This window comes from Pongo pygmaeus, chromosome 8 (assembly GCF_028885625.2).
Source record: "Pongo pygmaeus isolate AG05252 chromosome 8, NHGRI_mPonPyg2-v2.0_pri, whole genome shotgun sequence".
Classification (NCBI taxonomy): Eukaryota; Metazoa; Chordata; class Mammalia; order Primates; family Hominidae; genus Pongo; species Pongo pygmaeus.
The window spans coordinates 74,690,015-74,715,135 of NC_072381.2; the positions used below are offsets into that span (position 1 = coordinate 74,690,015).

At 42.4% G+C, this 25,121-nt stretch overlaps 1 protein-coding gene across 3 annotated transcripts in view; it reads right to left on the reverse strand.

Annotated features, from left to right (window-relative positions):
- SIRT1 (sirtuin 1) overlaps window positions 1-24,751 on the reverse strand; it is a 34,579-nt gene extending 9,828 nt beyond the window's left edge. The window contains exons 1-5 of one of the 3 annotated variants that reach the window (XM_054436721.1): window positions 22,415-24,751; window positions 20,021-20,137; window positions 18,432-18,673; window positions 16,011-16,163; window positions 802-949 (exon numbers count right to left, since the gene is read on the reverse strand). In XM_054436721.1, the coding sequence (XP_054292696.1) occupies window positions 802-949; window positions 16,011-16,163; window positions 18,432-18,673; window positions 20,021-20,137; window positions 22,415-22,844 (1,090 nt within the window). In that variant the 5' untranslated portion in view covers window positions 22,845-24,751. Of the gene's footprint in view, window positions 1-801; window positions 950-1,448; window positions 1,574-16,010; window positions 16,164-18,431; window positions 18,674-20,020; window positions 20,138-22,166 lie in introns of those variants that run through there. The other 2 variants (XM_054436722.2, XM_054436724.2) reach the window with 2 other exon arrangements.
- Between the last annotated feature and the right edge of the window lie 370 nt (window positions 24,752-25,121).

Consider the following 25,121-nt stretch of genomic DNA (forward strand, 5'->3'; position numbering starts at 1 on the left):
CCTCCAGGGCTAAAATCCTGCAGAGTTGGACAGTTCCAATTCTATTACCTTAGCTCAGCAGTTCTTAGAAACACTTTAGATACTTAATTGCCTGTTGATACTTGTTTTACAAAGTTAAACATTTCTGAATCTCTGAATCTTGTACATCTCAACTATCCAACTCTTTTAGTTTCATAAACTAAAGATGTCACATTTCTTCATTAACAGCTAATACTACTCTTGTATTCAGAATTTTTTTTTCTTTTTTTTGACAGAGTCTCACTCTGTCTTCCAGGCTGGAGCGCAATGGTGCAATCTTGGCTCGCTGCAACCTCCAACTCCCAGGTTCAAGTGATTCTTGTGCCTCAGCCTCCTGAGTAGCTGGGATTACAGGCGCACCACCATACCCGGCTAATTTTTGTATTTCTAGTAGAGCCGGGGTTTCACCATGTTGGCCAGGCTGTTCTCGAACTCCTGGCCTCGTGGGATCTGCCCGCCTCGGCTTCCCAGAGTGCTAGGATTACAGGCGTGAGCCACTGCACTCAGCCAGAAAAGATTATTTAAAATAACTGAATGCATGCAACTGCAGCATCTTTTGAAATCAAAAGCAAATTAATATCTGAGGTTTTATATAATTAACTGTCAAGGCCAATACTTCTGTTTTATTTTTGTTTTCTACTTTTCTGAGGTTATCTATAATTAATGAGATAACATGATTAAATAATGCTTTATCTCCACTTCTTGATGGCAGTCGGCTTTATAGGAAAAATCTTCCTATAAAACTAAAATAAATTACAGAAAACCACTCTGAAGTTTACTAACCATGACACTGAATTATCCTTTGGATTCCTGCAACCTGCTCCAGCGTGTCTATGTTCTGGGTATAGTTGCGTAGTAGTTTTCCTTCCTTATCTGACAAGGCTATGAATTTGTGACAGAGAGATGGTTGGAATTGTCCAGGATATATTTCCTATATCAAGCAAAAGGTAGAAAAAATTTACATTAGTGAAATAAACTACAGATGTCACATGTTTAACAAAAAACTACTGATAATCCCCCACATATAATTTTAAAAATGAAATAGATGAGCATTTTAAAGTATCTTGATGGATGCAACACACACCTACAAAAGGACTGTTGCTGTCATATGCATAAAACTCAGCAATTAGTGAACTTGGCCCCTTGAAGAAAAAGACAAAGTCGGCCCATAAACATCTCTAAGAAATGTTATTTTAATAAAAGTCAGAAGTAATACAACCTTAGGATATCTAATTTTTGTTGGCTGCAAATTCAGATTTTTTTCTTTAAAGAAAAATGGGAAAGTTTAAACTAAAATTACAGATATCAAGGTAGGGTGATAAAAAAAAAAAAAGCACTGTCAATACAAGAATATTTAAAAATTTTTTTGATTTATCATTCATTAGAATATCAACCTGCTGGAAGTTTAAAGCTAAAGTTTTAATCCTTACCAAAATTGTTTTCCTTCCACTGCACAGGCACATACTGGTATAGTATAGAGTTGCTCATGAATGCTGAGTTGCTGGATTTTGTGTGTGTGTTTTTCCCCCCAAATAATGCTTCAATGCTGTTTCTTCTTTAAAAACAAAGAATTCAGATATACACATGGCAAAAAGATCAGAGAAAAAGTATCAATTTCGGTCCTCCCAACTTTTGACAGTGTTTTTATTAAATTTCATTTAGTAAGTGACTATGGCAAAGGAAGTTTATTCTCTACTTTTTCCTTCAAAGTAGTAGTGCTATCATCTACTTACTTCCTTACCATTCATTACAGGCTCTAATCTATCATAATGCTAGCAAAAAACTAGACACAACCGTATGTCCATCAATAGGGAACCGGTTGTATAAATATGGTACATCCATAATAGTGGAATATGTAGCCATTAAAAAGAATGAGGGAAATCTAGATGAACTGCCCTGGAAAATGGTTCATGACATACGTGAAAAAAGCAAATCAGTCACCAGTATGTATAACTTTTTTGTTACTAACCAAAAATTGAAATTATATGCACATGTATATAGAGATGTCCATTTAATCAATCAAGTCAGGAAGGATACAAACAGGCTGTAAGCAGATGTGGGGAACTTTCACTTCTGACATTATACAAAAAAGTTTAATAGAGATTAAAGACGACTTTTTACCTATTTAATCTTTCAAATTAAAAAAAAATTCCCACTGAAACTTCTAGGTTCTACTACCCAGGCTTCTAAGTAAAACTTAAGTGAATTCCGTAACAGCTATCACATACATGTCCACATGCTGCTAAAAACCTAGTATAAAGAATCCAAAAACGTTGCCTTACATTCAAATATTTATCACAAATTTTATGAATAACTCTTTGCAATTTAAGAAATAGAGTGTGCATATAGTAGCAAGGGAAAAGCTTAATAAAGTCAATGTTTACAGAAAATCAAAAGCCACTGTTTTGGAAAAGTGAGTTGGGTTAAATCAATCACTGTTTTCTTCCCCAGAATGCTTTGTTCTAGTACACTTACATTTGAGAGATTAAGCATTGTATGTCTCATTAAAGCTCCTTCTGGAAATAGCTTTTAGAGTATTTTAAGCACTATGAGAATATGCTAGGCAACAGATAAAATAGGACCTATAGTAGTAAGCAAGTGATAATAGCATGCCAAACGCAGAATTTAAAAAATAAAATAACTCCAAAGCATGGTCAGGGAAAAAGAGCAAGTACCAAGACTCCACCATCCCTGAATTAACTGTGTGCCTTATCTACGTCCACCCCCATCCTTTCTAAAGGGTAGAGTAAGAAACACAAAGATGTGTGGGACACTAGATTTAGCTCTTATTAATTTAACTACCTTTAAGACAAATCTTTATAAAGGACATTTTTGTTTTATTTTATAAGCCTGCTTTTTTTTTCCTTTTTTTTTGAGACAGAGTTTCGCTCTTTTTGCCCAGGCTGGAGTGCAATGGCGTGATCTCAGCTCGCCGCAACCTCCGCCTCCTGGGTTCAAGTGATTCTCCTGCCTCAGCCTCCTGAATAGCTGGGATTATAGGCATGCGCCACCACCCCAGCTAATTTTGTATTTTTAGTAGAGACGGGGTTTCTCCATGTTGGTCTTGAACTCCTGACCTTAGGTGATCCGCCCACCTTGGCTTCACAAAGTGCTGGGATTACAGGCATAAGCCACTGCACCCGGCCAAGCGTACGTTTTACGTATGTGAAAATCTGAATGATTTGAGTCTTTGACTCATACTTTCTGTCAAGTATGAAATGGACCATGTCTGAATTATTAGATTTAAATATAGTGTTCAAACTAAAAGTAGTAGTACAGGTGTGGTGGCTCACACCTCTAATCCCAGCACTTTGGAAGGCCGAGGCGGGCAGGTTACTTGAGACCAGGAGTTCGAGACCAGCCTAGGCAACATGGAGAAACCCTGACGCTACCAAAAACAGAAAAATCACAAAAATTAGCTGCGCCTCATGGTTCATGCCTGTAGTCCCAGAAACTCAGAAGGCTGAGGTGGGAGGATCACCTGAGCCCAGGGAGGTAGAGGTTCCAGTGCGATATGATCTTATCACTGCTCTCCAGCCTAGGTGACCGAATGAGAGCCTTTTAAAAAAACAAAACAAACAAACAGAAAAAAACTAAAAGGAATCTGAAATAATGAAAAAAATTACTCTGGAAGGACTGTTCTAATATACCACTCCTCCTAAGATAGGACCACTTGTTGAAAACCAAATGAATGGAGATACAAATTACAGATAGAATATGGATTAACTCTTCCATGGTGAAAGTGTGACATGCTTAGTCCTATTCCAAGCAAGGCAGGCCACCCAGTTTGAATATCCTAAAGCCTTTTTAAAGAACCAATCATGAGGGCTGGGCCATTCTGTTGCTGCCATAGGGATCCTTATAGACCAAGAGTGGAAGCAGAACTGGAATCAAAGGCTCAGAACACTATTAAAACAAACCCTGCTTTCACATAGCTGTGTCTTGGAAACATACAAATAATCCAGGAATTGGCCATAAGCAACCAACGTGGTCAAAACTAAAGCTTAGTACTATTCACAGAAATTGGCCGGGCGCGGTGGCACATGCCTGTAATCCCAGCACTTTGGGAGGCAGAGGTGGGTGGATCACAAGGTCAGAAGATCGAGACCATCCTAAGATGGTGAAACCCCGTCTCTACTAAAAAATACAAAAAAAATTAGCTGGGCATGGTGGCGGGCGCCTGTAGTCCCGCTACTCGGGAGGCTAAGGCAGGAGAATGGCATGAACCCAGGAGGTGGAGCTTGCAGTGAGCCTAGATCGCACCACTGCAATCTAGTCGCACCACTCCAGCCTGGGCGACAAAGAAAGACTCCGTCTCAAAAAAAAAAAAAAAAAGAACTATCTGCAGAAATAATGGCTTTTCCCCAGAGATTATGCCTTTCTTTCTTCTCCAAATTTCTAGCAATATGAATAAAAGACCCTAGTAAAAGGCACAGGTGTAAATGCAGTCCCTCAAGACTAAGAAAGCTGGGCACGGTGGCACAGGCCTGTAGTTCCTGCTACTGGGGAGACAGAGGAGGGAGAATCACTTGAGTCTGGGAGTTAGGGAGCTGTAGTACTCTATGATCGTGCCAATAGATGGGCACTACACTCCAGACCGCACAACATAACGAAATTCACACCCACCTTTTTTTTTTGAGACAGTCTCACTCTGTCACCCAGGATGGAGTGCAATGGCATGATCTCGGCTCACCGCAACCTCCACCTCCTGGGTTCAGGCAATTCTCCCACCTCAGCCTCCCAAGGAGCTGGGACTACAGGTGTGCACCACCACATTCAGCTAATTTTGTTTTTAGTAGAGACAGGGTTTTGCCATGTTGGCCAGGTTGGTCTCAAACTCCTGACCTCAGGTGATCCACCCGCCTTGGCCTCCCAAAGTGCTGGGATTACAGGTGTGAGCCACTGTGCCCAGCCAAAATTCCCTCTTTAAAAATCAGAATTTTTAGAGAATCATCAAAATTTACTGATGTTAATCTTTGCTGATATCCATCCCCTCCTATATATAGTTCAGATGGAGGTAGTTAAGTAGAGTTGCTGAGAAAATAGAACCTAAACTTTCCTTCCTGTCAAAAAAAGTGAAATACATCAATCCTGCTAAGGAGAGTCCTCATAATCCCTCCTGTCTCTTTCATTCCACAAAACCACACTTGAATAAACTGCTCAACATCTTAATCAATACTAATAAACTGGTCATATGACAAATTCAATTGTATTTCAATATATAAATAAGTACGGCTATGTTCTAGTAAAAAGTTTGTATTTATCAACACTGACATGAGAATTTTATATAATGTTCAAGCATCATGAAACAGTTCTTTCAATTTTTTCCCCAGCCATTTAAAATTAATTATTAGCAAGGGGTGGAGGTGGGACTGGGAAGACATTGGGAAGAATAAGTTTAGGAGATCTGTTGCTGACTATAATTAAGAACATATTGTAGCCGGGCGCAGTGGCTCACACCTGTAACCCCAGCACTCTGGGAGGCCGAGGCAGGCGGATCAACTGAGGTCAGGAGTTCGAGACCAGCCTGGCCAACATGGTGAAACCCTGTCTTTACTAAAAATACAATAATTCACCGGGCATGGAGGCAGGCACCTGTAATCCCAGCTACTTGGGAGGCTGAGGCAGGAGAATCGCTTGTACCTGGGAGGCGGAGGTTGCAATGAGCCAAGATAGCGCCACTGCACTCCAGCCTGAGGACAAGAGCGAGACTTCATCTCAAAACAAAAACAAAAACAAAAATTGTATACCTGAAAATTAAGAGTACATTTTTAATGTTCTCACCACCAAAAAAAAAGTATGTGAAGTAATGAATATTAGCTTGAGTTAGCCATTCCATAACGTACACACATCAAAACATCATGTTGTATACCACATAAACTTTATTTGTTGATTTAAGTAATAAATTAATGCTTAATGCTTAGCTCACAGGCTATACAAAAACACGGAGTGGGCCACATTTGGACTGAGGCCATAGTACGCCAACCCCTGTATTAACCTAACACAAGAGAATGTCAATTAGTTAAACTGCCAGTCACCACTTAATAAATTTTAGTATGTACCATGTATAACATAAGCACTTTTAATTTCCTCTTTATTATGCTACAAACAAGGCTGAGGACTGGGTTTTTTAATTTGTTCGAGGCTGTAAAGAAAACAAAGAACATATGACAGAGACCCTATGCAGTCCGCAAAGCAGACTACATATTTACTACCAGGCCCTACCTTACTACAGAAAGTTCGCTAATCCAGCTGTAAACATATACCCCGATGCAGATGAAAACGAAAACAAAACAAACCTAACGTGCCATTTTGGTCACAAGAGCAAGTAAGTAGCAGAGCCCTATTTTGATATGAAAATCCAGCACTGGACTGGGCAACATGGCGAGACCCCATCTCTACCAAAAATACAAAAAAAAAGCCAGGCATGGTGGTGCACACCTGTGGTCACAGCTATTCAGGAGGCTGAGGTGGGAGGAACGCTTGAGGCCAGGGAACAGAGGTTGCAGTCCAGCCTGGGTGTCAGAGCAAGACTCTATCTCAAAAAAAAAAAAAGAAAAAAGAAAACCCGAAAACCCTAGCATTTAACCCTCTATGCAGTATTTACTGTCTTCAATTTCTGATCCCTCACCCTCAAGTTTTCTATTTTTCTTTTAGGATAAGCACCATTTCTATTATATATTACGAACCAAATGACTAAGACTAGTAAGTACATTTCAGTTTGCTCACCTTCATGGGATTACTAAAGGCTGGAATCCCAATAAGCCTAACTCTTCAAGAATATATAATGTACACGTACAACTATTATATATCCATAAAAATAAAATTTTTAAGGTAAATCAAAAAAAAAAAGAACATAATATTCCCAGAAGTCACTGTGAAAAAGCACCCAAATGGGGAAAAATGGCTAAAAACAAAGAGGTAATCCAAGGATATACAAACGGTCAGTAGTAACCAGCAGTCATCCACACTAATAAAAACAGAACAGGCCTAACCTGGTAGTTAATGCCTACAATCCCAGCACTTTGAGTAGCTGAGGCAGTAGAATCACTCGAGCTCAGGAGTTTGAGACCAGCCTGGGCAACATAGCAAGACTGTCCATACAAAAAAAAGAAACAAAGAAACAGCCGGGCATGGTGGTGCACACCTGTAGTACTAGCTACTTGGGAGGCTGAGGCAGGAGAATCATTTGAGTCCAAGAGTTGGAGGCTGCAGTGAGCTATAAGATCACACCACTACACTCCAGCTTGGATAACAGAGGGAGACCCTGTCTCAAAAAATAAGATGCTGAGCCAGGCGCGGTGGCTCACGCCTATAATCCCAGCACCTTCGGAGGCCAAGGCGGGTGGATCACCTGAGATTAGGAGTTTGAGACCAGCCTGGCAAACATGGTGAAAACCCCATCTCTACTAAAAATACAAATTAGCTGGGCGTGATGGCGCACACCTGTAATCTCAGCTACTTGGGAGGCTGAGGCGGGAGAATCACTTGAACCCGGGAGGCAGAGGTTGCAGTGAGCCAAGATGGCACCACTGCACTCCAATCTGAGTGACAGAGTGAGACTCTGTCTCAAAAATAAATAAATAAATAAAAAATATAGCTGGGTGCTGCTTTATTTTTATAATTTTATTTAAAATTGTATTTATTTTTGAGATGGAGTCTCGCTCTGTTGCCCAGGCTGGAGTGCAGCGGCGTATTACTGGCTCACTGCAACCTCCGCCTCCCGAGTTCAAGCGATTCTTCTCCCTCAACCTTCCGAACAGCTGGGACTACAGGCGCTTGCCACCACGGCTGGCTAATTTTTTGTTTTTTTAGTAGAGAAGGGTTTCACCATGTTTGCCAGGCTGGTCTCGAACTCCTACCTCAAGTGATCCACCCGCCTCGGCCTCCCAAAGTGCTGGGTTTACAGTGTGAGCCACTGCACCCGGCCTCTTTTACTTACTATAGTTTTTAAACTGCTGTAAAAACAACCCTAGATCAAAAAGACAAAAACGTAGATACCTATCAATAGGACACTCATACACTGTGAAACAACTTTAAAATAGAATGCTACACAGCCTTCTTTGAAAAATAAGGTATATCTGTTAAGTGCTGTTACGAAATTATTCTCAAAAATATTATATGGTGAAAAAAGATAGAAAACAAGGTGTTTTTGATTCTGTTGGTAATCATTTATCAAGTATTAAAAACTTATGCTGCCATCCCTCCCCCATCCCAAATTTTTTTTTCCCCTGAATGATACCCAAGAGTTTCACCATGGTAACCATTGAGGACAGATATTAGGGGCAGGAAAGACTGAAGGAAGGGGCAAACTATATATAGATATATGATTTTTGAAAGATACTGCACTCGTCTGGGTATCAGAGACAGGCCCTGTCTCAAATATATATATAATTATATATATTTATATAATTTTTTTTAATGCTAAGAATGTATTCTGGGGTTTTTGTGGATTTTGGGTGGGTACAGGTGGCAGTGGCATGATAAATCAGTCAAATCAGCTAAACCCCAAAGTGCTGGGATTACAGGCGTGAGCCACTGCACCCAGCCCTAATAGAAGTTTTTTTATTTCAACCTTTCCAAGCTGCAATACGACAAAACATATCAGGAGACTTAAAGGCTTAAAGAAGAACTTTGACATGTTTCTCTGAAATTCAAAACTGAAATTCACTTTCAGGAATTTATCCTAAGAACACTGGAGACATACCAAAAAAGGACAACTGTAGCAACACTATTTGTACATCCAAATGTACAAATACAGAATTACAGTTCACCACTTCATAAATAACCATTAAAAAGTATTCAAGTACCTCACAGAAAGTAAGTCTATTATATTAAGTAGAATTTAATATATTAACTACAAATTGAAAGCAAAGTAAAACAGCCAAGTTTTTTCTTTTCAGAGATGGGTCTTGCTCTGTCACTCAGGCTGGTGTGCAGAGGTGAGGTCACAGCTCATTGCAGCCTCAAACTCTTTGGTTCAAGCAATCCTCCCACCTTACCCTCCTGAGTTGCTGGGACTACAATCGCCAAGCCACTGGGCCCAGCAAAAGCCAAATTTTATGCTAAAAATGTAACATAAAACCAGCTACAATACTATAAACGTATAGATATATAATCCATATACACGTGAGTATTAAAACATTATTTTCAGATGAATGGCACTGTGACTACCATCTATTTTCTTTTTACTGATGTTGATTTTTAATGAGCTTGTTCTAGAACTCAACTTTTTAACTATTAATACATAATCTGGTATGTTTGCACATTATCAATAAAGTAATAATTTTTTGAATAAATGTAAAAATACATTCTTGGAATTAAGTTCATAAAATTCAGTTCATGTTTCTCCCTCTACCTTTTCTTGTATTTTAATCACTAGGGAAAGAACAATGAATTCAGTATGGGACAGAAACTACACTCTTCGAACACACAGTCCCCTTTTTTTTTTTTTTTGAGACAGAGTCTCACTCTCTTGCCCAGGCTGGAGTGCAGTGGCGCGATCTCAGCTCACTGCAACCTCCGCCTCCTGGGTTCAAGTGATTCTCCTGCCTCAGCCTCCTGAGTAGCTGGGATTACAGCATGCGCCACCACACCCATCTAATTTTTGTATTTTTAGTATAGACGGGGTTTATACTAAAGACCACCATGTTGGTCAGGCTGGTCTCAAACTTTTGACCGCCCGCCGTGGCCTCCCAAAGTGCTGGGATTACAGGCGTGAGCCACCACGCCCAGCCGAACGACAGTCCTACTTAAAAAAAAAAAAAAAAAAAAAAGTTAGTTTATACATCCTAATTTAGTTTCGCCTTGACTCTAAATACAACCACTCATTTTTATTAACATCAGTGAATTATTTTAGGTTTCTGAGAACCATGACCACAACTTAGTATCAATTTAAGTCATTACGCAGGATAAGAACACAGTGCAGGCCAGGTGAAGTGGCTTACGCCTGTAATCCCAGAACTTTAGGAGGCCAAAGTGGGTGGATCACCTGAGGTCAGGAGTTTGAGACCAGCCTGGCCAACATGATGAAACCCCATCTCTACTAAAAATTCAAAAAATTGGCTAGGCACAATGGCTCATGCCTGTAATACCAGCACTTTGGCACGCAAAGGTGGGTGAATCACAAGGTCAGGAGTTCGAGACCAGCCTGGCCAATATGGTGAAACCCCATCTCTACTAAAAATACAAAATTAGCCAGGCGTGGTGGCGGGCACCTGTAATCCCAGCTACTCAGGAGGCTGAGGCAGAACTGTTTGAACCCGGGAAGCAGAGGCTGCAGTGAGCCGAGATCCCATAATCAAGGCTACTCAAGAAGCTGAGGCAGGAGATCACTTGAACCTGGGAGACGGAGGTTGCAAGTGAGCTGAAATCACACCATCGCACTCCAGCCTGAGCAACAAGAGTGAAACTTCATCTCCAAAAAAAAACAAAATACAGTTCAGAAATGGCCCCATAGCTTTAAAACTGGCCTTAACTGTTCTTGTGTAAAAGAATCCAAAGTGGTACCACAGCTAAGCACACCGTAACACACTGGTGCTCAGTGAGTAATTTTTTTTTTTTTTTTTTTTTTGAGATGGAGTCTCACTTCTGTCAATCAGGCTGGAGTAGAGTGGTGCAATCTCGGCTCACTGCAACCTCCGCCTCCCAGGTTCAAGTGATTCTCCCGCCTCAGCCTCCCGAGTAGCTGGAATTACAGGTGTGCACCACCACGTCTGGCTATTTTTTGTATTCTTAGTAGAGACAGGGTTTTGCCAAGTTGGCCAGGGCTGGTCACCTGGGCTTAAGTGATCTGCCAGCCTCGGCCTTCCAAAGGGCTGGGATTAAAGTCGTGAGCCACCTCAGTTAACCTCAATGAGCAATTTTGCAAGGAACATTTTGAAGACATTTTTTATTGTCAGGACTTGGGGTGGGGATACAAACAGCATTTTGTAGGTGGAGGCCAGGGATTTTTTTTTTTTTTTTTTGAGACAGATTCTTGCTTTGTCACCCAGGCTGGAGTACAGTGGCGCAGTATCAGCTGATGGCAAACTCAGCCTCCTGAGTTCAAGTGATTCTCATGCCTCAGCGTGCGCCACCACACCCGGCTAATTTTTGTATTTTTAGTAGAGACAGGGTTTCACCATGTTGGCTGGTCTCTTCTGAACTCCCAGCCTCAAGTGATCCGCCCACCTCAGCCTCCCAAAGTGCTGGGATTACAGGTGTGAGCCGCTGCACCTGGCCAGCCAGGGACATTGCCAAATATCCTACAACGCACAGGAAAGTTCTCCATAGCAAATAAATATCAGCCCAAGGCCGGGTGCAGTGACCTATGCCTATAATCCCGACACTCTGTAAGGCTAAGCAGGAGGATCGCTGGAACTCAGGATTTCAAGACCAGCCTGGACAACACAGTGAGAACTTGATTCTACAAAGAAAAAAAAAAAGTCAAAAACACATTTAGCTAAGTATGTGGTACGCGCCTATGGTCTCAGCTACTCAGGAGGCTCAGGCAGGAGCCCAGGAGTTCAAGGCTGCAATGAGCTGTGATGGCTCGACAGAGTGAAACTGTCTCAGAAACAAAAAAAGAAAAATCCAACCCAAAGTGTCAACAGAGCCAAATTTAAGAAACTGCTCTAACAGAGCAACAACTTCCTTAACACACCTCTCCATTACTTGAAATTTCCAGTCTAAATGAAATTTAAGGGCTGGGCGTGGGAGACTTACGCCTGTAATCCCTGCACTTTGGCCTAGGCGGGCAGATCACCTGAGGTCAGGAGTTCGAGACCAGCCTGACCAACATGGTGAAACCCTGTCTCTACTAAAATTACAAAAATTAGCTGGGCGCGGTGGTGGGCACCTGTAATCCCAGCTACTCAGTAGGCTGAGGCAGGAGAATTGCTTGAACTCGGGAGATGAAGGTTGCAGTGAGCTGAGATCTCACCACTGCACTCCAGCCTGGGTGACAAGAGCAAAACTGTCTCAAAAAAAAAAAAACCTTAATTCTCAATAATCACATACAATCAATGATACAATAGATGGTATAGAAATTTTCTTTCCAAAAAAAAAAATTCTCTTTCCTTCTGAAGTATCTAAATTTCACCAATATTTCCTCTTTCCATGGCTTCATTTTTAATGTTTTCTCGTAAGTTGCAAAAATCATAAACCACTTTAGTGAACTTTCTGCCTAGTACACTGACTCACAGAAAAGCTTAGGTTATCCTATGAATATTCTATTCTTGTAATATTTAGAAATTCAGTAAAATATCGTCAATATTTACATACCCTCCCCATCCTCCGTTTCAGGATACTATCCTGCACTCTGTCCTTACTTATTTCTCCCTAAGCGCTATCGGCTCACTGCAACCTCCGCCTCCTGGGTTCAAGCAATTCTCCCCGTCTCAGCCTCCTGCGCAGCTGGGACGACAGGCGCCCGCCACCCACGCCTGGCTGATTTTTGTATTTTTTATTAGACATGGGGTATTGCCGTGTTGGCCAGGCTGGTCTTGAACTCCTGACCTCAGGTGATCCACTCACCCCGGCCTCCCAATGTGCTGGGATTACAGGTGTGAGCCACTGTGCCCAGACTGGAAGCTTTCTTTTTTTAGTCAGTTCCCAATGTGAGAATTAAAGGATGGACAAAGAATTATATGTGAGTAACAATTGTAAAGGCTAGCTGATTTAACCATTACCATGAATGAAAACTCAGAAAAGCAAAATTAAATTTATCAGCTGGACATGGTGGCTCACGCCTGTAATCGCAACACTTTGGGAGGCCGAAACGGGCGGATCACGAGGTCATGACGAGACATGTCCTTGCCAACATGGTGAAACCCCATCTCTACTAAAAATACTGATTGTGGTGGCACGTGCCTGTAGTCCCAGCTACTTGGGAGGCTGAGGCAAGAGTACTGCTTGAACCCGGGAGATGGAGGATGCAGTGAGCCAAGATCACGCCAATGCACAACAGCCTGGCAACAAAGCAAGACTCCATCTCAAAAAATAATAATAATAAATTTATATAAACAGGATTAGAAGAGGTTACACCTTATAAGTGACTGAATTTTTTTTCAGTTTAACAATAAAAAATGTATTCTCCATAACTAGTGAGTTAAGTTTTTGTAGTTGATTTAAGATCAAAGTAACTTCTAGTTACTTGCTGGTCTTCTGATAGTGTCAATGTCTGCGCTACGTGGAGATTTTATAAATGCCAGTGTCCTAGCTCCAATTCAAAAAACCTTTAAGTCATACTTCACTGGTCTTCAAAACCATGTGGTAGTGCCACTAGCAGGAGTAGGTTAAAAGAGTAAATCTTCACTAATCCATAATTAACAAAAAATAACTTTACATTATTTATTCAATCCAGATATGAACCAGTTGTCTGCTCTAAAAGCTAGATATAGATGACCATCATCATTATGGATATATGAAGTAAAAAGTTCAAATTATATAAGTTTTAAGTTAAAAATTCTCTTGATAGCCTGAAAACTTTTCAAATTCAGTTTAGTAATCATATTCAATAATTAATATAATTTTCCCACTTTATGCTAATGCCCATTTAATATACCACAACCTGGATAAAACAAAAATTACATGGGGTGGAGGGGTGTAGTGATAGGGTCTCACTGTGTTGCCCAGGCTGGTCTCAAACTCCTGAGTTCAAGAGATCTTCCTATCTCAGCCTCCCAAAGCACTGGGATTATAGGCATGAGCCACTGCACCCAAAAAAATCACTTTTCTTTTAAAGACAGTCCCCAATTTAAGTAACACAATTTATTCTGAATTAGCAAAGCTTCTCCTATAGTCATGTAAATACACACCACATGGTCTGAAAGTAGACAAGGCCACCATTTAGTTAAAATTTACGTTCATCGGCCGGGCGCGGTGCCTCGCGCCTGTAATCCCAGCACTTTGGGAGGCTGAGATGGGCGGATCACGAGGTCAGGAGTTCAAGACCAACCGGCCAACATGGTGACTCCCCATCTCTACCAAAAATACAAAAATTAGCCAGGCATGGCAGCATGCGCCTGTAGTCCCAACAACTCAGAAGGCTGAGGCAGGAGAATCTCTTAAACTCGGGAAGTGGAGGTTGTATGGTGAGCAGAAATCACGCCACTGCACTCCAGCCTGGGAAACAGTGAGACTCCGCCTCCGAAAAAAAAAAAAAAGCTAGGTTCATTAACTTCTGGATTCATTAAAGAAGTCCCTATTCACAACTTCTAACGATTAGGTGGGGAAAAAGCCACTAATACAAGACTCCTTCGCTGGAAGCCTTCATCCTCAGCAAACTAACACAAGAACAGAAAACGAAACACCGTATGTGCTCACTCATAAGTGAGAGTTGAACAATGAGAACACATGGACACAGGGTGGAGAACACCACACACCGAGGCCTGTCAGGAGGTGGGGGGCAAGGGGTGGAAGAGCATTAGGACAAATACCTAATGAATGCAGGGCTTACAACCTAGATGACAGGTTGATAGATGCAGCAAACCACCATGGCACATGTATACCTATGTAACAAACCTGTGCATTCTGCACATGTATCCTGGCACTTAAAGTAAAATAAAATAAAATAAAATGACTCTTTCAAATATATATACCTCCAAGTTTAACAATAACAAATTTTGTAATTTCTTTCCAAAAGACTGAAATACAGGAAAGGAAACAGTTTTCTAATGACTCAATCTCTTGAGAATGGTGTAATGCATTATTAAACTTTCTATGCTAAAGCAGAGCTGTACAATAGGTACATAATGTGAGACATACATGTAACTTTAAATCGTTTAGTAACTACATTAAGGTGAAAACTGGACAGGCGCGGTGGCTCACGCCTATAATCCCAGTGCTTTGGGAGGCTGAGGAGGATGGATCACCTGAAGTCAGGAGTTCAACACCAGCCTGGCCAACCTGGTGAAACCCTGTCTCTACTAAAAATACAGAAATTAGCTGGGCGTGGTGGTGGACGCCTGTAATCCCAGCTACTCAGGAGGCTTGAAACACTCTTGCTCTGTTGCCCAGGGTGGAGTGCAATGGCAGATCATGGTTCACTCAGTCTTGAGCTCCTGAGCTCAAGGGATCTTCCCACCTCAGACTCCTGAGTGGCTGGGTCTACAGGTGCACAACACCATGCTCAGCAAATTTTATTATTTATTTTGTAAAGATGGGGTCTCATTGTGTTGCTCAGGCTGGTCTCAAACTCCTGGGCTCAACTGATCCTCCTACCTTGGCCTCCCAAAGTGCTGAGATTACAGGCATGAGGCAACATGCACAGCCCAAAATACATTTTATTTAACCCAATATCAAAAGTATTTCAAAAGAATTCAAAATTAATTTTAAAAAGTATTTTTTCATATAAAAACCAATATTTGTTTAACATTTGATAAATAAAACTAATGAAATACTTTGTATTTTCCATACTGGATCTCTAAAATCTAATACATCCTCTACACTCATTGCACATATCAATACATTTCAGGTACTCAACAGCCACATGTGGCTAGTGGCTTCTGAACTCAACGGTGCAACTCTAGAGCAGAATAAGGCTCCTCTGCAATTTGCTGACAAAAATGCAACCCAAGAATCTTCCCATTCTCTAATCACAAATGATTTTTCAGGCACATCCTTATGTTAAAACTTGACTACAAAACACCAAAGTGATCTTATAACCTTTACAATCTCTAATAAAATATTAAAAATCACAAGTTATGTTACTTTTATATGGTGTACAAACCTTTTTAAAAAGCCCAGGCAGAATAATGACCATCGCTGAAGTGCAAATTTTAAAAATATGAAACTGTCTCTTTGAAAATAAGCTCACTCCTAAAATGAAGTAGATGATAGTCCTTCTCTAGGAATAAGGGAATTCTAGCCATAATGAGTGATCTTACTCCACCACAGTAGCAGCATTCACTTTACTAAACAATGAATGATAACCTTAAGGTGGCTATATGTGAACAAAATACTTTTTCATGAGAGAAGGCCAAAGAAACAACCAGAAGAGTTCATAGTACCTTTGCAAACTTGAAGAATGGTCTTGGATCTTTTCTGAAATATTCAATATCAAACATCGCTTGAGGATCTGGAAGATCTGGGAAGTCTACAGCAAGGCGAGCATAAATACCATCCCTTGACCTGAAGTCAGGTATTCCACATGAAACAGACACCTAAAATGTGCATGGCATAATTTGTAAAAATAAATCTTCTACCTTTATAGGAACTAGCTAGCTCTCTTACCATATAATTAGGTAAGAGTTGAGAAAGAAAATTTTAGTCTGAAACTTATTTTAAGAAATAAAAATACAACCCTACCCTTATTTCAGAAATAAAACTCCCAAATAACTGAGTAAAATTAAATATACCTCATATTCCAACTTTAACACAGATAAGGAATTTTTAAGTCAGGCTAATTTTAAGCCTTTTAAGCGTTTAGCCAACAAAGCAAATGCAACTTGAGAAGAAAATAAACCACTTCAACAAATTATTTTAAGTAGAAAGTAGGGAATAACTTTTTCTCTTTTTCCTTTTTTTTTTTTTGAGACGGAGTCTTACACTGTCGCCCGGTCTGGAGTGCAGTGGCGTAATCTTGGCTCACTGTAAGCTCCGCCTCCTGGGTTCACACCATTCTCCTGCCTCAGCCTCCCGAGTAGCTGGGACTACAGGTGCCCACCACCGTGCCCGGCTAATTTTTTGTATTTTTAGTAGAGACGGGGTGTCACCATGTTAGCCAAGATGGTCTTGATCTCCTGACCCTGTGATCCGTGGGCCTCAGCCTCCCAAAGTGCTGGGATTACAAGCATATGCCACCACACCCAGCTTTTTGTTTTTTTTCTTTTTAGACAGTTTCGCTCTGATACCCAGGCTGGAGTACAGTGGTGCCATCATGGCTCATTGTGGCCTTAACCTTTCTGGCTCAAGCAATCCTCCCACCTCAGCCTCCTTAGTAGCTGGGACTACAAGTACACACCAGCACACCAGGCTAATTTTTTGTAGAGTCAGGGTCTATGTTGCTCAGGGTGATCTCAAACTCCAGGGCTCAAGTGATCCTCCCACTTTAGCCACCCAAAGTGCTGGAATTACATGCATGAGCCACTCCACCAGCCAAGAATTTCTATTACAGAGAAGTAATTCCAAAGAAATTGCTCCTTTAGTTAGGATTCTATTACCTCAATACTACTACAATTCTCTATTTTCATTAAAAAAACAATGTATAGACAGGCGCGGTGGATCACGCCTGTAATCCCAGCACTTTGGGAGGCCAAGGCAGGCGGATCATGAGGTCAGGAGTTTGAGACCAGCCTGGCCAATATGGTGAAACCCCGTCTCTACTAAAAATACAAAAATTAGCCAGGTGTAGTGGCGTGCGCCTGTAATCCCAGCTACTCAGGAGGCTGAGGCAAGAGAATTGCTTGAACCCGGGAGGCATAGGTTGCAGTGAGCCAAGATCGTACCACGGCACTCCAGCCTGGGCAACAGAGCAAGACTCAGGCCAGGAGAGATTGAGGCTGCAGTGAGCCCTGATGGTACCACTGCACTCCAGCCAGGGCAACACAGCAAGACCCTGTATCCAAAAAAAAAAAAAAAGTGTATAATATTTCAATTCTTCATTTCTTTGAGACTTATGCACTAATCGTACAAAAAAAATCCTGACATTTCAAATAGAGATTTCAGAAGTTATTGTTTCATCATCTTACCAGAGTTGACTCCAATTTGATCTGGAGTCAAGGTCAATTTAAGTTAAACAAACTTGTCTACATCGTTATCTGTGAGCAAAACATACTCCTGATGATCATCTAAGATTATGTAACACCCTTTCACAACTCGAAATGGCAGAAAACAGGACAAAATTTTCTACAGCAGTTGCTCTGGTTGCTAACATGTAATATACTCTGTATAAAACACACACTATGCAATAGCCTTAGGTAACTAATTAGCTGCAACCCTAAGGTAGATCAAATAGAAAACGTCAGGTCGCCACAATGACATCATCTTAATTAAAATGGAGGTAAGGGAGGAATCTGTTACTCTTCCCAACATTAAGCTTTTCATTTGTGAATACCAATTAGGTTTCCAGTTTCTCATAAAGATCTAACAAATATCCAATTTATCCATCAGACTGACATCCCTTAACAAAAGCAGAGTTTCAATTCCCTGAATCTCCTTTAGGAGCTGTGATATAATGTAGGTAAAAATCTTGCCTTAACTCCATTTACCCACTGTGCTATAAATAAGCAGAAGCAAATATTTTTTAAGGCTGGAGAGGTTTTAAAAATCTGAACTAATTTAGCAACTGCTGCTGCACTCAGTTTTTGGCAGTTCCCAAACATCCATTATCATGTAAGGATAAATCCTTCTAAACCAGAAAAACGTTTCCTACTTGTAAAAGACGTAAGAAAATACATATACGACCTCCCCCATGTACTAGTCTTACATACCCCAGCTCCAGTTAGAACTATAATTTTTTTGCACTCTTGCAGTAATTTCACAGCATCTTCAATTGTATTAATATCTTTTCTTTTTTTCCTTTTTGGTGGTTCTGAAAGGATATTAATAACAATCTGCCACAGTGTCATATCATCCAACTCAGGTGGAGGAATTGTTTCCGGCAATAAATCTTTAAGAATTGTTCGAGGATCTGTGCCAATCATAAGATGTTGCTGAACAAAAGTATATGGACCTACAATAAGGGGGAAAAGGCTTAAAGTCAACTTATCAAGTAATTCAAAATCTCATTTATTTTCTGAAGTAATGAGTTAGCAATCTGTGAGGGTTTTTTGCAAAGTAAGAAAATGCAATTTAATGGTATTTCATTCTCAGTACACTCAGAATTAATGATATATCCCAATGAGATTAGGAAGATCTAATGAAGAGTTGGGAAGACCCCCTTCAACTGTAAGTATATATTTTAACAGTCTAATTAATTAACAACCAGAATTAAGTTCTTATGGTTAATATCTAGAAACACACACCATAATACCAAAAGTATTTACAAAAGGGTTCTACAAATCAACACAGAAAAGATCATACCAGTCCTAAAAGCCTGTACTACTTATTAAAACCACACAGGAAAAAGAAATGAAAATCTATACATAACTGCCATCTTAATTTTTTTCCGGTAATTTTTCAATTTGATCTTAACCAATCTTCCAAAATAATACATACAATGTTGATGTTCTGAGAACTAATCATTTTCTTTTACCCTGAGATTGCTCAGACCAGCTCCCTAGGCTTGAGAAAACAAAAATAAATAAATTACAGACACCAAAGAGAAACTGATCTTCACTATGTTTAAATAGTCAAGCCATTTGTAAGAGTGACAACATAAAAAGATCCACTTTCAAGATGGTTATGTTATATCTTTGGTATAAAAAACTGATAATGCTTTCTACATCGAAATACTTTCCCATTTCATTCACATATTTATTAAATATTTATTGAGCACAAACTATGTGCTAGGCACTTTTTTTGGCACTGACAAGACAGGAGTATACAAGTCAGTCAAAAATTCCTGCTCCCATAGAATTTATATTCTAGACCAGGAAACAACACAATCTAAAAAATAAGATACAGAGCTTTACAAGAAGTGGTAAGTGTAAAATAAAATGAAAAAAAGGAATATGAAGTGAGGGAGGAAGATATTCTAACTGGATGAAGAACACTACACAAAAAGGGTACAAGTGAGGCCGGGCGAGGTGGCTCATGCCTGTAATCCCAGCACTTTGGGAGGCCCAGGCGGGCGGATCACCTGAGGTCGGGAGTTCAAGACCAGCCTGACCAACATGTAGAAACCCCGTCTCTACTGAAAATTCAAAATTGGCCGGGCGTAGTGGCATATGCATGTAATCCCAGCTGCTCGGGAGGCTGAGGCAGGAGAATCGCTTGAACCCGGAAGGCGGAGGGTACGGTGAACCCAAATTGCGCCATTGCACTCCAGCCTCCGCCAACAAGAGCGAAACTCTGTCTCAAAACAAACAAACCAAAAAATGTACATTTACTCTCTAAAATTAACAGCTCTGAGCCATACCTATCCGTGGCCTCGGAGTCCAGTCACTAGAGCTTGCATGTGAGGCTCTATCCTCCTCATCACTTTCACAGGAATGAAAACCATTAGTGATAATTTCATCACCGAACAGAAGGTTATCTGCAAAAGAAACCAAGTCAGTCAAGGCTACCAAAACAACATGCACCTAAAATGTATGAACAGTTATAGAGCGATCATTTTCATCGAGTACAGCATTTAACATTTATACTGCGTGTGTAAAGCATGCCTATGGGGTCAGCTTGCACTGTTCATTCGAACAGTTTCTTCATCTTTAGGAATTCTGCTCAGACTCAGTTTCAGCCAAAATCTAAAAATAAAGTCTACTTAGAAAAGATAGCCGGGAGCGGTGGCTCACGCCTGTTCCAGAGCTTTGGGAGGCCGAGGCAGGCGGATCACCTGAGGTTGGGAGTTCGAGACTAGCCTGACCAACATGGAGAACCCTCGTCTCTACTAATAATACAAAAATTAGCCGGGCATGGTGGCGCATGCCTGTAATCCCAACTACTCGGGAGGCTGAGGCACGAGAATGGCTTGAACCCGGGAGGCGGAGGTTGCAGTGAGCCGAGATCGCGCCATTGCACTCCAGCTTGGGTAACAAGAGCTAAACTCCATCTTTAAAAAAAAAAAGAAAATAAAATAAAAAAAAAGAAAAGATAATAATCTAGCTAGAATGTACCATACAATCACAAATAACGTTCGTGAAATGTGTAATAAATGGACATTTACATAAAAACATCATTCAAATATAACCTTGGCAATGCGCACGTTAAACTCTTACATAATACTATAGGTATCTGCATTGTTTCCTCTATTAAATAAACGGTATTAATAACACAATTATTATTAGGTAAATAATAAATTAGTATTCAACTGTGTTGCTTGAAATCAGGGTCTCTACTAAATCAGTCCCTAAAAGCACATATTACTTTTTTTTTTTTTTTTTTTTTTTTTTGAGACGGGGTCTCACTCTGTTGCCAACCCCGGAGCGCAGTGGCGCGATCTCGGCTCACTGCAACCTCCGCCTCCCGGGTTCAAGCGATTCTCCTGCTTCAGCCTGCCGAGTAGCTGGGACTACAGACACCCGCCACCACACCCACCTAATTTTTGTGTTTTTAGTAGAGACGAGGTTTCACCATGTTGGCCAGGATGGTCTTGATTTCTTGACTTCGTGATCCGTCCGCCTCGGCCTCCCAAAGTGCTGGGATTACAGGCGTGAGCCACCGCGCCCGGTTAGGTTTCTTATTTTTGATCTGAGGAGTTTCTATCCCTGATAGGTGTTCATCTTTATCAATATTTGGGTCAGGCCGGGCGCGGTGGCTCTTTTCGTGTAATCCTAGCACTTTGGGAGGCCAAAGCGGGAGGATCTCTTGAGCCTGGGAGTTTTAGACCAGCTTGGGCAACATAGCGAGACCTCCTCTCTACTAAAAATAAAAAAAGCCGGACGTGGTGTCGCACACCTGTAGTCCCAGCTACTGAGAGTTCGAGGTTGCAGTGAGCTGTGATCGCGCCACTGCACTCCAGGGTTGGCAACAGAGCGAGACTCCGTCTCAAAAAAAAAAAAAAGAAACCTTCAAGAACATGACAACTGCAACATATCTGCTTCATTATGCTAGAAGTGTTAAATTTGTTTCTCAATACTACATACATACAAAAAAAGCATGCTTAGCCCAAACACCGTTACCGTACAAGAGCAAGATTAGAATAAAAGTAATGCGAACTGCTCGAAAAGTACTCCCTTTCCCCCCCATGCCCACTCCTAACTGCATTACAGAATGGTAATGTCTTCAGGAACAGCCACGTTCTTTAAATTTTGCAAGCTGTGACTACAGAAACAGCTTTCCTCTTTTAAAAATTGTAATTTCAGGCATAAAAATATAGACCAAAAAAACAAAAAAACGCTAACTGCACAGGTGTCAGTTTGCAAAAAGCAATTGAAAACGCAGACCAACGGGACAGCCAAAAAGTTGCAGACTTAAGTGTGCTGGGGGGTGGAGGAGAAAAGCAAAGAAAATTTTTTAAAAAATGAAGAAAAGGAAAGAAAAAAGAAAGCTCTAACAAAAGCAATATGCTAAAAACAGTAAGAGGGGGAGAGAAACTTATTTTAAACCGACTGCGAGAGTCTCCCGACCTGGCTGCTGCGCCAAGAACAAGGCCGCCCAGGCGGGCCACGGACGGAGGAAAAGAGCGAAGCCACTGGCAGCTCGCACAGTAGGAACGGCAGCCCTGGAGAAGCGCAGCTGAGCGGAGGGCCGTGGTGGGGAGGGGAATGCCGCGGAGCCTGCCCCGAGCCCCGGGCCGCCCTCAACCTCACGCCAGTAGGAGCCCGGGGAGAGGGAGGAGGAGATGCGCAGTTCCGGCCGCCCGCACCCTGCGCACCTCGGTACCCAATCGCCGCCGCCGCCACCGCCTCTTCCTCCTCCTCGCCCTCGTCGTCGTCGTCGTCTTCGTCGTAGAAGTTGTCGGCCAGCGGTGGCTCCCGAGATGGGCCCTGCAGGCCCGGCCCATTGTCTCCTTCCCCAGCCGCCGCAGTCGCCTGGGCCTCTTGCTCCCCGCCCGCCGCCGCCTCTGCCTCCGCCTCCCGCCACAGCGCCGCCGCCGCAGCCGGGCAGCCCCCGGCCGCCGCCGGCACCTCACGCTCTGGGGCCGCCCCACCGGGCTCGCCCGGGCTCCGCTCGAGGCCGGGACCGTCTCTCCGCGGCCTCTTGCGGAGCGGCTCCCCGGCGGGGGACGACGCGGCCTCCCTCTCGGCCCCCGCCGCCGAGGGGGAGCCGCCGGGCTGAAGGGCGAGGGCCGCCTCGTCCGCCATCTTCCAACTGCCTCTCTGGCCCTCCTCCCTCGCCTCCTCTGCTCCCGCTCGACGCGCGGCACTGGCGCCCCCGCGGCTCCGGCTGCGGGAGATTTAAACCCCGTCACGTGACCCGCCCCATCGCCGCCCCCGCCCTCTCGGCGCTCCCGCCACCCACGCGGGCCAGACCACAACACTACGGGTCACGTGGCGGGCGGAGGCTGCTGCGTCTACCGCTTCGCCTGGGCTGGAAGCACACTCGGCCTCGGCGGTCGGCGGCCCTGCCCCTTTGTGGTGAGCGTGTAGTGCAGCCAAATTCACCCCTCCGCCGCTTTCTCAACTTCTCTTTCAAACCGACCTCAAATCACTACCGCCGGAACAGCTCAAGTTTTGATCCGCCCTGGGAATTTCCACCTGGCCTGCCTTAGCCTTGTCTAGATTTAGCTAAGGGTTAAAACACAGCTGAATCTGGCTAGGACTTAGCTCCCTGAAATACGCTGGATAGTCGTTCTGTTTTGTTAATAAGTAGGAAGAGAGGCAAAAGGAGGCGGCTCCTTTCCCACCCTACTCACACCGTTCTGACAGCTCCTCTTTAGCTCCTTTTTCTGCTCCTTGCTTCTCTCCTTAGTCGGTTGCTTTTCTCCCCTCTCTCCATCACTTGTAGAGTGGTATAGATTGTAAAATCCTTGAAGGCCTGTGTCCTCCTGGGAAGACCTTTGACGTGGAGGTTTGGAGATCAGCCTATCTACTTTCTGGCCCCACCTTGGCTTCAAATGTGTGTGAATTCCCTCCTCCGGGCCTCAGTTTTCTCACATGCAGAATGGGTTTGTTGGGTCAGTATGAGGAGAGCATGGGAAGGAAATGACTTGGCCTCCATGCACATCTGCCCTTGGTTAAAATTTCGAGTCCTTGCTTTCTAGCGTGAGCTATCTAGCCGTTTCTAAACTTAATTTTTCTCATGTCTTAAATGGTAATAAGTATTTTAAAACGTCATAGATTTAAATGAGATAACCAGATGTAAAATGAGGGGTACCTAGTAGTTCAAAAGGCTTAGTGGAAAGCCCTTCCACTTTCCTCTGTCCCTGAAATTCTGGGACACTGTGACTCCATATCTAATCTTAACTAAGGACCCATATAACCCATGGTAGATCTAGAGCCACTGTTTGTTATGGCATCTGCCTGGAGCACAGCGTTTCTATCTGTTTAAAGGACCTCTACGTATTTATGGTACACTGTCCCTTAAGCCTAGTATGGGTTCTGGCCATACTCCATCAATTACCTGCGTGACTTCAGGCAATCAACTTAAAGCTGTTTCTTCATCCTTAAAATAAAAAATAAAAAGCTGGAAATATATCGCTAAGGTCCTATCTACATCCAAAAGTCTTATTTCATCTGGTCACCACTATTCATTTCTGAAAGTGATCATCTCCAGTCCTAGAAGCCTTAAAACCATCTTTGGGTGTGGGGGTGGGGGCGCAAGGGGAGGGAGAGCATTAGGACAAATAGCTAATGCATGCGGGACTTAAAACCTAGCTGTGCGCGGTGGCTCCTGCCTGTAATCCCAGCACTTTGGGAGGCCGAGGCGGGCAGATCACCTGAAGTCGGAAGTTCGAGACCAGCCTGACCAACATGGAGAAACCCCGTCTCTACTAAAAATACAAAATTAGCCGGGCGTGGTGGCAAATGCCTGTAATCACAGCTACTCGAAAGGCTGAGGCAGGAGAATCGCTTGAACCCGGGAGGCAGAGGTTGCGGTGAGCCGAGATCGCACCATTGCACTCCAGCCTGGGCAACAAGAGCGAAACTCCGTCTCAAAAAATATATATAAATAAAACCTAGATGAGGGGTTGATTGGTGCAGCAAACCACCATGGCTCACCTATAAGTATGTAACAAACCTACACATTCTGCACCTGTATCCTGGAACTTAAATTAAAAAAAAAAAAAATCTTTGAAGCGTTCCTTCATACTGATCCCTCTGAAATCCATCTGACCAATCAATGACCAAATCCTGTTGTCCTTCCTTTCTTCCTACACTCCTCCCAATTCCTGACTAGGCACCACATTCCTAGTGGTTGACATACTTGGTCCTCCCCACTTTCTTACACTACAAAATATTTCATAAATTGACTCTCAACTACGTTGGTGGAATGCAATATATGAAATGTTGAGAGTCAGTATCCCAATAAAATAGAAACAAAATTCCCAGCTTTTTTGAGAAAAAGATGTCTGTAAGCTTATGAGCATCCTGTTATTCATTCATTCATTTATATTTATAGTATATTATTGACACGTGAAG